The sequence below is a fragment of the Gopherus flavomarginatus genome, chromosome 1 (assembly GCF_025201925.1).
Source record: "Gopherus flavomarginatus isolate rGopFla2 chromosome 1, rGopFla2.mat.asm, whole genome shotgun sequence".
In the NCBI taxonomy this organism is placed as follows: Eukaryota; Metazoa; Chordata; order Testudines; family Testudinidae; genus Gopherus; species Gopherus flavomarginatus.
In genome coordinates this window covers 372,296,053-372,307,757 of record NC_066617.1, presented here as the reverse complement: position 1 = coordinate 372,307,757, position 11,705 = coordinate 372,296,053, and the positions used below count along the sequence as shown (strand labels likewise).

At 48.5% G+C, this 11,705-nt stretch overlaps 1 protein-coding gene across 1 annotated transcript; it reads right to left on the bottom strand.

Moving 5' to 3' along the window:
- Positions 1-8,716: 8,716 nt before the first annotated feature.
- Positions 8,717-9,682, bottom strand: LOC127044330 (olfactory receptor 52B2-like). Its single transcript, XM_050939033.1, has one exon. The coding sequence runs from the start codon at positions 9,680-9,682 to the stop codon at positions 8,717-8,719; it is 966 nt and encodes a 321-aa protein (XP_050794990.1).
- Between the last annotated feature and the right edge of the window lie 2,023 nt (positions 9,683-11,705).

Sequence of the window (11,705 nt, the reverse complement as noted above, 5' to 3'; positions counted from 1 at the left end):
CAGTTTCTCTGTATGTAAATGATGGCCGGTGCCTCCGTCACCTGAGACTCAGGATAGGGATGAAACCAGGTGACACTTTGCCTGGGAAGGAAACACGGACCAGGAGGAGAAGTAATGGGCATGTCAGATGTCAGGCCACTGGAAGCTGGGCTCTGCTGTGGGGGACTCAGAGAGATGGAAGTCCGGGATGTCCTTCCCAGTCCCCCCAAAGATGAATTACTACAAGTCAAAGATTTTTTGCTAACAAGTTCTGTTGTACATTCTCTTCCTTCAAGAAATAAACCTTCTGTTTTACTCGCTGGCTGAGAGTCATGGCTGACTATGGAGTCGGGGTGCAGGGCCCTCTGACTTCCCCACAAATCCTCCTTCACCTTGGGAGTTTTCAACATGACTAAAAAGACTTGGGCTGTTCAGCTTAGAAAAAAGACCTCTAAGCGGGGATATGACAGAGGTCTATAAAATCATGTCTGGTGTGGACAAAGTGAATAGAGAAATGTTATTACTTTCTCACAATATGCAAAAACCTGAGGTTACCCAATGAAATTAATAGGCAGCAGATTCAATACAAACAAGAGGGCATATTTTTTCAAGCAACACAAATGTAATCTGGGGAACTCATTACAGGGGAATGCAGTGATAGCCAAAAGTACAACTGCATTCAAAAGGAACTAAACACATGGGGAAAAAAACAAATAGATCAGTCCATGGAGGAGTGATCCATCAATGGTTATTAGCCAAGACAGTTGGGTATCTCTTAGTGGGTTGCAGAGGCAAAATAGTGATAGAGGATGTGGAAAAATCTGAAGTACTCAAAAGCTCCCCGATTGTTGCGCTAGGCAACACAGTGTGGGGAGGAGGTGAGCAGCCCCCAGGGGTGAAAGAACAGGTTAAGGACTATTTGGAAAAGCTGGTCATGCACAAATCCATGGATCCAGAACTAATGCATCCAAGCGTGCTGAGATTGTTGGCTGATACGATCGCAGAGCCATAGGCCATTATCTATTAAAATTTGTGGTGATCGGTATAGGTCCCGGAAGATTGGAAAAAGGCAAATATAGTGCCCATATTTAAAAAAGAGAAGGAAGAAAACCCAGGGAACTATAGACCAGTCAGCCTCACTTCAGTCCACGGCAAAATCCTGAAACAGGTCCTCAAAGAATCCATTTTGAAGCACTTGGAGGAGAGGAAGGTGATCAGGAACAGTCAACATGATTCACCAAGGGGAAGTCATGCCTGACCAACTTGATGGCCTTCTATGATGAGATAACTGGCTCTGTGGATATAGGGAAAGTGCTAGATGTGATATATCTTGACTTTAGCAAAGTTTTTGATACGGTATCCCACAGTATTCTTGCCAGCAAGTTAAAGAAGTATGGGCTGGATGAATGGACTATAAGGTAGATAGAAAACGGCTACCCTGAGTGGGATTTAGGAGTTTGCATCTCTTTGTGGAAGGTGCTGTAAGAAAAATCATGTTATTGGGTTCAATACTTTGGTGACTGGGTGTAATTCTGGGGCCTGTTTTATACAGGAAGTCAGGCTGCTGTGGGGTGGTATGTGAGGATCTGTGCTGCCCTAGTCATCTCCTCATGGGGTGGATCTCCAAGTCGGGGAAACCCATGATGGCACAGTGAAAGCCACCCCACTCGGGTTCTAGGATGTGCGGATGAGGGCCATGCAATCCCTGTGCTGTCTCCCTGAGGAGACTTGCTCCTGACTTCCCTGCTGGCCCCAAAGTGTGCTCTTTGCCACAGAGGAAATTAAGGAGCAAAGAAACTCTCCCAAGGTGACGCAGCAGGTTGGAGGCAGAAGGAAGACTAGAGCCCCCGTCTCCCAATGTGCAGTCCAATGCACTTCCTATTGGTTTATGACATGTCCCCCTTGGCTGCTGCTTTCCATTGCCATGAAGAGTGCAGCTCAGATGCAGCTTGTCACAGAAGAGATGCACACACCGTGCTCTCTCACAGGGTGATTTTACATTTGTGCGTTCTTGTTTTGTTGTTTTCCCAACACCTTAGAACAGAGACTCATTCAGTCCGGCTGCTTTTTGTGGAAGTGAGCGGTGTTGTTGTAGCCATGTGTGTCCCAGAATATAAGAGAGACAAGGTGAGGAGGAAATAGTTTTCATTGGACCCAAATTATGTTGGCGAGAGAGACCAGTTCTCAAGCTTACGTAGTGGAAGTACATAGTTAAAACACCCCTAGAGTTCCAATGAAAACCTGGCTTTAATTTCCAAGTCCCAAAGCATTTTCTGTAGCCTACTTTAGCTCAGCAGGGAGCTTCTGCTGCAGGATCAATAAAATACAGAAATAAAACGGTCAGAGAAGGGCAACAAAGACAATTAAAGATAGAGAATGACTTTCATATGAAGAGAGACTAAAAAGACTTGAACCGCTGAGCTTAGAAAAGAGATCTCTAAGGGAGGACATGATAGAGGTCTATAAAATCATGACTAGTGCGGAGAAAGTGACTAGAGAAATGTTATTTCCTTTTTCACACAATGCAAAAACCAGATCAGCAGGCTTAATACAAAAAGAGAATGTATTTTTTTATGGAACATAGAGCTAACCTATGGAAATCACTGCCGGGGGATGTTATGATGGGAAAGGATTGAAAAAGACTTAGATAAGTTGATGGGGTATAGGTCCATCAATGGCTATTTGCCACGCTGGTCAGGAATGCAAGCCCATGCTGCTGATGTCCCAAAACCTCTGATAACCAGAAGCCAGGATGGGAAGACAGGGGATGAATCACACAATGGTTGCCCTGTTCTGCTCACTCCCCTGAAGCACCTGGCATTTGTCACTGTCAGAAGACAAGACACTGGGCTAGATGGACCATTTGTCTGACCCAGTTTATGCTGTTTTTATGTTCCTGTGAGACATTTCTACTCCAATGCTCCAGGACTGGAAGATGGGAATAAAAGCAGAAACAATATCCTGCAGCATTTTTGTGGCACTAGCAGATGGTTACACAAGACTCATCACATTACCCTCAGTGGCAAAACATTCCACTAGCAGGGGGTAAGACACAGCTAATCACACACACAATATTTTCCTTTCTCTGTCTCCCATGGTCGGTGCACCAGAGAGCACGTGCAAATAAGTCCCTCACCCAGTGCACCAGGACACAGCACTCCCTGACCTCTCTCCCACTCAGTCAGCCCCACAAAGCCACCTGTGTTGGGAAGAGCGTGAGATTAGACTGGGGAAGCCAGGCCCATCCACGCAAAATGTTCCCTAAGGGTACGTCTACACTACGGGATTATTCCGATTTTACATAAACCGGTTTTATAAAACATATTGTATAAAGTCGAGTGCATGCGGCCACACTAAGCACATTAATTTGACGGTGTGCGCCCATGGTCCAAGGCTAGCGTCGATTTCTGGAGCGTTGCACTGTGGGTAGCTATCCCGTAGCTATCCCATAGTTCTTGCAGTCTCCCCTGCCCCTTGGAATTCTGGGTTGAGAGCCCAGTGCCTGATGGGGCAAAAATCATTGTCGCGGGTGGTTCTGGGTACAGCCTCATCCCTCCCTTTGTGAAAGCAGCAGACAACCATTTCATGCCTTTTTTCCTGGGTGAACTGTGCAAACGCCATAGCACAGCAAGCATGGACCCTGCTCAGATCAATAGCACAATCGTGGAAGTTGTAAACACCTCGCGCATTCTCGTGAGTCTGTGCTGAACCGGGACCTGCAAAGCCAGGCGAGGAGGAGGTGGCAGCTACGGCAGGGCGGCGACGAGAGTGAGGAGGACATGGACACAGAATTATCTCAAACCGCGGGCCCCTGCACTTTGGAGATCCTCCTGGTAATGGGCAGGTTCTAGTCATTGAACGCTGATTTTGGGCCCGGGAAACAAGCACAGACTGGTGGGACCACATAGTTTTGCAGGGGTGGGACGATTCCCAGTGGCTGCGAAACTTTCGCATGCGTAAGGGCACTTTCATGGAACTTTGTGACTTGCTTTCTCCTGCCCTGAAACGCCATAATACCAGGATGAGAGCAGCCCTCACAGTGGAGAAGCGAGTGGCAATAGCCCTCTGGAAACTTGCAACGCCAGACAGCTACCGGTCAGTCAGGAATCAATTTGGAGTGGGAAAATCTACTGTGGGGGCTGCTGTGATGCAAGTAGCCAAAGCAATCGTTAAGCTGCTGTTATGAAAGGTGGAGACTCTGGGAAACGTGCAGGTCATAGTGGATGGCTTTGCTGCAATGGGATTCCCTAACTGTGGTGGGGCCATAGATGGAACCCATATCCCTATCTTGGCACCGGAGCACCAGGGCACCCAGTACATAAACTGCAAGGGGTACTTTTCAATGGTGCTGCAAGCACTGGTGGATCACAAGGGACGTTTCACCAACATCCACGTGGGATGGCCGAGAAGGGTTCATGACGCTCCCGTCTTCAGGAACACTGCTCTGTTTAAACGGCTCCAGCAAAGGAATTACTTCCCGGACCAGAAAATAACAGTTGGGGATGTTGAAATGCCTGTAGTTATCCTGGGTGACCCAGCCTACCCCTTGATGCCATGGCTCATGAAGCCATACACAGGCAGCCTGGACAGTGGTCAGGAGCTGTTCAAATACAGGCTGAGCAAGTGCAGGATGGTGGTAGAATGTGCATTTGGCCATTTAAAGGCGCGCTGGCGCACATTACTGACTCGCTCAGACCTCAGCCAAACCAATGTCCCCTTTGTTATTGCTGCTTGCTGTGTGCTCCACAATCTCTGTGAAAGTAAGGGGGAGGCCTTTACGGCGGGGTGGGAGGCTGAGGCAAATCACCTGGCCGCTGATTACATGCAGCCAGACACCAGGGCAATTAGAAGAGCACACCAGGAAGCGGTGCGCATCAGAGAAGCTTTGAAAACGAGTTTCATCACGGGCCAGGGTACGGTGTGACTGCTGTGTTTGTTTCCCCTTCATGAAAGCCCCCCCTTTATTGACTCCTTCCCCGTAAGCAACCCACCCTCCCCCTTCGATTACAGCTTGCTTAAGGAAATAAAGTCACTATCATTTAAAAATCAGGTATTCTTTATTAAAAGTCCTTCCCTGTAAGCAACCCACCCTCCCCCTTCGATTACAGCTTGCTTAAGGAAATAAAGTCACTATCGCTTAAAAATCATGTATTCATTATTAAAAGTCCTTCCCTGTAAGCAACTCACCCTCCCCCTTCCATTACAACTTGCTTAAGGAAATAAAGTCTCTATCATTTAAAAATCATGTATTCCTTATTAAAAAGTAATTACAAAAAGAGGCAAAGAACTGACAAGGTATCCCGGGTGTGGTTTGGGAGGAGGATAGGAGGGAAGGAAAAGGCCATTAAATACATTTCAATGTAATGACAGCCTTTTGGTTGGACTGTCCACTGGGGTGGAGTGGGTGGGTGCACGAAGCCTTCCCCCACACGGTCTTACACGTCTGGGTGAGTGGTGAGGGTGGTTACACAGGGGCTGCAGCGGCACTCTGTGACCCCTCTGCTCCTCCTGAAGATCCACCAGACGTCGGAGGATATCAGTTTGATCACGCAGCAGCTCCAGCGTTGCATCCCACCACCTCTGGTCTTCCTGCCTACACCTCTGATCTTCCTGCCACCACCTCTCATCTTGAGCATCTCTCCTATCCTCACGTTCGTCCCTCCTATCCTCACGTTTGTCCCTCCTGTCCTCATGTTCACTGGCATCTTTCCTGTACTTTGCTACCACGTCCTTCCAGTCAGCCAGATGAGCTCTTTCATTGCGGGTTACATCCATGATTTCCGAGAACATTTCGTCTCGAGTCTTCTTTTTCCTCCGCCTTATCTGAGAGAGCCTTCGGGATGGAGTAGGGAGGCTTGAAAAATGTGCAACTGCATGAGGGAGGGAAAAAAGGGAGAGAAGTATTGAAAAAGATACATTTTACAGAACAATGGTTAAACTCTTTCACAGTGAACAACACTATTCACCTTACATAGCACATGTGATTTCACTACAAGGTCGCATTTTGCATCTTAATATTGAGTGCCTGCAGCTCTGGTGTTACAGATCTCACAGACACAGGTCCAGGCATCACAATTCAGCTTGCATGTGGACATGGTAAGCCATTGTCTTTCGGCTTCTCCAGGCTTCATATACACAGTGCCCTCTGATGCTTCTTCCTGTTAACATGCAGCAGCAGAAGCCAACCCCCCCCTCCAATTCTCTAGGATGATTGCTTTACCCCTCCCCCCACCGCTTGGCTGGTATCATGGAAGATCACTGCTAATCACCCCCCTTTCCGCCCCCCCACCGCATGCCTGGTAGCTGGGACGATTCCTGCTAGCCAAACGCAAAAAAGCTTAGCGCTATCCTTCCTCCCGTCCCCCTGCTTGGCTACGTGCAAGGAAGGATTTCTTTTAAGCAACAGCCCAGTAGGAAAATGGCCATCTCTGTCCTCTTAATTAAATTCCTGAATTTCAACCAGGTTACCATGAACGATATCACTCTGCTGAGGATAACAGAGAGAGATAAAGAACGGATGTTTCTTGAATGCCAGCAATCACCGGGACAATAATCAGCTATGCTTTGTCATGCAATGATACCCGATTACTTGCTACATGCATGGCGTGGTAAAGTGTCCTACTATGGTGAATGGAACATGGCTGCCTTGCCCAGAAACCTTCTGCAAAGGCTTTTGGAGTACCTCCAGGAGCGCTTCATGGAGATGTCCCTGGAGGATTTCCGCTCCATCCCCAGACATGTTAACAAACTTTTCCAGTAACTTTACTGGCGCGAATGCATCCCAAGTCCTCATGGCAAATCAATCATTAAAAAACGCGTGCTTGTAAACCATGTCTTATATTTACAAAGGTGCACTCACCAGAGGTCGCTTCCATGGCTTCACTGTCTGGGCTACTGGCTTGGGAGGGCTGGGAGGGTAATTCTGTCTGAGTTACAAAAAGCTCCTGACTATTGGGGCTAACGGAGTGCTGTGTGCTCGCTGCAAGGTCGTCCTCCTCTTCCTTCTCCTCCTCCTCCTCATCTTCCCCCTGCGCAGAATCCTCAGCCATGGTTGAGATTACAACCCCCACCTCAGAATCCACAGACAGGGGTGGGTAGTGGTGGCGCAGCCCCCTAAGATAGCATGCAGCTCAGCATAGAAGCGGCACGTTTTCAGCCCTGACCCGGACCTTCCGTTTGCTGCTTTGGTTTTCTGGTAGGCTTGTCTGAGCTCCTTAACTTTCACTCTGCACTGCACTGAGTCCCTGGTGTGGCCTTTGGCCATCATGGCCTTGGAAATTTTTTCAACTATTTTTTCATTATGTCTTTTGGAACGGAGTTCTGTTAGCACTGAATCCTCTCCCCATATAGCGATCAGATCCAGTACCTCCCGCGCGGTCCATGCTGGAGCTCTTTTTCGATTCTCAGGAGACTGCATCGTTACCTGTGCTGATGAGCTCTGCGTGGTCACCTGTGCTGATCACAGCTCCACGCTGGCCAAACAGGAAATGAAATTCAAAAGTTTTCGGGGCTTTTCCTGTATACCTGGCCAGTGCATCCAAGTTCAGACTGCTGTCCAGAGCGGTCACAGTGGTGCACCATGGGATACCGCCCGGAGGCCAATACCATTGATTTGTGGCCACACTAACCCTAATCCGATATGGTAATACCGATTTTAGCGCTACTCCTCTCGTCGGGGAGGAGTACAGAAACCGATGTAAAGGTCCCTTTATATGGATCAAAAAGGGCCTCGTAGTGTGGACGGGTACAGCGTTAAATCGTAACGCTGCTAAAAATCGGTTTAAACGCGTAGTGTAGACCAGGCCTAAGGCAGGCCAAATGCAAGGTCTGTGGGATGCAGGCCTTGGCTACAGAATAGGGGATGAGGCTGGCAAAGCTGTGACCCTGAGAAGGATTCAGGAGTTCTCATATCTTTGTGGGGGGGTGCCTTAGCCAAACAGATTCATACTCCGCATTGGAGTGTAAACACAAGTTATTGGGCTGAAAACAGGAGTGACGAGTTAAAATTTTAGGGCCTGCTTAAACACTGAATCACCATGTTTGCCATCGGATGGTGTACGGGGGTGTTTCCTGCCCAAGCCATGTCCTCATAGGGTGGATTTCCAGGATAAGGAGTCTCATGATGACACAGTCAAAGCCACCCCTGCTCAGGTTCTGGGCTGTGCGGAGGAGGACCATGAAATCCCTGCCCTGTCTCCCTGAGGAGACTTGCTCCTGTCTTTCCTGCTGGCCCCAAAGTGTGCTCATTTGCCAGTGAGGATATTGAGGAGGAAAGAAACTCTCCCAAGTTGACACAGCAGGTCAGTGGCAGAACGAACGCTGGAGCTCCCATCTCCCAATGTGCAGCATAGTGCACTTCCCATGGCTGTATGGCATGTCCCCCTTGGCTGCTGCTTTCCTTGGCCATTGTCACAGAGGAGCACAAACCGTGCTCTCGTTCTCATAAAGTAATTTTACTTTTGTGCTTTCTTGTTTTGTTGTTTCCCTTCAACTTAGAATAAGATCACTCGGTCTGGCTGTTTTCTCTGGCAGGGCGCTGTGCTGTTGCAGCCATGTGTGTCCCAGGATATTAGACAAACTGGGGGAGGAAATAGCTTTCATTGGATCCAAATTCTGTTGATGAGAGAGACCAGCTTTCGACCTTACGCAGTGGAAGTACATAATAAAAATATCCCTACAGGTCCAATGAAAACTTGGGTGTAATTTCGAAATCTCAAAGCATTTTCTGTGTCCTGCTTTAGCTCAGCAGGGAGCTTCTCCTGCACCATCGATGAAACACATAGATCACCCATTTCAGGATCTCTTTTCTGGTCACCCCATAAATGATGGGGTTTAACATGGGGGGAATGAGCACATAGAGGTTGGCCAGTAGGTTGAGAATATAACCTGGGACGATTTGCCCAAATCGATGTGCAAAAATGGGTAAAAAGACTGGTGTGTAGAACATCAGTATGACACAGAGGTGGGAGCCGCAGGTGCGGAGAGCCTTGAGCCGGGCGTCCTTCGATGGGAGTTGGAAAACGGCCCTGAGGATCAGCCCATAAGATACAGCAATGAGCACAGCATCCAAACCAATTACTAAAAGTAGCCAACTGGCTATACCATACCAGAAATTGACTGTGATGTCGTCGCAGGCCAGCCGGGCTATGTCATCGTAGTCACAATAGGTGTGAGGCAGGAGGTTGGTTCCGCAGAACTTCAGCTGCTTCACGAGAAAGATGACGGGGAAAATGAAACAGAAACTTCTTGTGACAACTGCCAGCCCCATCTTCCCGGTCACAGACTTGGTTAGTATGATGGTGTATCTCAGGGGGTCGCAGATGGCAACGTACCGATCAAACGCCATGGCCAGCAGGATGGCCGACTCAGCAATAAAACTGACATGGATGAAGAACATCTGGGTCAGGCAGGCAGCAAAAGAAATTTCCCCTGCTCCAAACCAGAATACAGCCAGCATCTTGGGCACTGCTGTGATAGATAACAGCAGATCAACAGCAGACAGCATGGACACGAATAGATACATGGGCTGATGGAGGCTTTGTTCTGTTAGTATGATGAATAGTAGGAGAGAGTTCCCAAAAAGTGTCACAATGTACATCAGACAGAAGGGGATGGAGATCCAGACATGAGACTCCTCCATACCTGGGATGCCAGCCAGGATGTAGGTCACGGGGGCAAAAAAGGTGTGATTGTCAGCTGGCATCATGCACCATCACTTGGATCTTCTATTCAATTTCCAGGAACTAACAACAAAAGAGACAATCAGTGAGAAGGTGAGTGTCGGCTAGGACTGGACTGCATTTGTTACAGTGTGATGGGTTCACCCGGGGGGGGGGGCACATGGAACTGGGGTTTCATTGAGCCCTCTGACCCCCCAGTCTGTGCCCCCCTCACAATGTGCTGCTGTGACAAGCTGCAGACCTGCTCCCCATCTTACACTTACACCAGCATCCACACACGCAGGGACACACCCCGCTGCAGTTACACGCAGGCTCTAACCAGCCACTGCATGAACCAACAATAGAAAGGCTGCAGCCAAATTAACCACCAGCTTCCCAGATTCGTACCCCCCACTGGAGTGTAAACCCAAAATGTTACAGTCTTACCCTGAGCAGAGAACTGTACAGCATAAGCTCATAGAATTCCCTCCCTCCCTGAACGTGGAAAGGAATATACAACAGCCTCCGCCAGTCGAGCTATGATTTTCCCAGGCACTTCATTCCAACTCACTAGTGTAGATAAAGCCAAAACAAGTTTATTAAGTACTAAAATAGTTTTTAAATGGTGATAAGTGACACCAAGCAAATCAAAGCAGATTACCTAGCAAATAAACAAAAATGCAACCTAAGCTTCATATAAAATCTTAAAATCTATTTTTTGTAGTTAAAAAACTTGTTCTGTTATAATGTAAAGCAGTGAGCTTTGACTGAAGTGCTTGGGGAAAATCTCAGCTTGGCTAACCCAAGTGTGCATGGTTCTCTTCATATGGAGGGAGAGGCCTACCGGGTATTAAACACACAGACTGCCCAGATTTGACGAGGGCAGGATGGTACTGCTCTGGGGTCCCAGCCTGGACAGCTGGTGGTTAAAGAGTCTGTGTCCAATTGCAGCTGGGTGTGTCTCTACCTGTGTGAATGCTGGTGAAAGTGAAGGAAGGAGGGCTTTGCAGCTTGTCAGAGCAGTACAGGGTGAGAGGGAGCCCAGGCTGGGGGTCAGCGGGATCAGTGATACCCCAGTCCCAGATAGTACTCTGGGGCTACCCGTCACAATCATTATCAAAGCAGCCCTTATAATCGGTTGCTCCTGGATTATACAGTTTGTACATTTACGGCTATGCTGCTTGAAGTCAGCTAATTTCTGCCAAATGGAATGGACCGAGTCCTGGGGTCCTTATTGATTTTCATAGAAGTGTTGCCTGAGTGAAGGCCTCTGGAATGTTATAGGGCCTGAGGGGTTTTCCAATGAGGTTTACTCTGAACAGACACATAACCAAGAATGTCCCAGTCCAGAGCCCACTGAGTTCAACAGCAAGATCCCCAGTGACCCCTTGGGGAGCGGATCAGGGTAACTCAGCGACCTCTTCCCAGCACCGAACCTCAGCGCAGTCACAGGAGCGTATCTCAGAGCCCCGGCTCCTGTCCTGCCCCTGCAGTCAGAATTACACACCCCCATGCTAGCCAACCCCAGCTCAACATTTCCTAGGTTTCATGTTTCCATTCTCCCCTTCACAGATTCATTCCATGCAAATGACTCACCAGGCTCCGGCCCCAGCTGGGGAGGAGGAATCTCTGCCTGTGACCGGGTCGGAGAGCTGCAGGTGGCAGGGAATCTGCACTGACCGGGGCTGAGGTACAGGGATATTTATATTGCTGCCCTGGGAATCCCAGGACGGACTCAGTGCCAGCACGGAGCCCCAGGGACCTGCCTCTGTGACTGTGGGGAAGAGAGGAGAATTAACCCTTTACTCCTCTCATTTGTTTGATCTGCATCAGAGGGGTAGCCGTGTTAGTCTGGATCTGTGAAAGTAGCAAAGAATCCTGTGGCACCTTATAGACTAACAGACATTTTGGAGCATGAGCTTTCGTGGGTGAATACCCACGAAATGATGCATCTGATGAAGTGGGTATTCACCCACGAAAGCTCATGCTTTGCTGCTTGTTTGATCTGATCATTTCTTCTTTTGTACGTTATTTAGACGCTGAGGCCCTGGCAAAAAGCCCCCTTTT

Coding starts and splice junctions, on each gene's coding strand:
- LOC127044330 (XM_050939033.1), bottom strand. CDS start 9,682: ATGCCAGCTGACAATCACACCTTTTTTGCCCCCGTGACCTACATCCTG.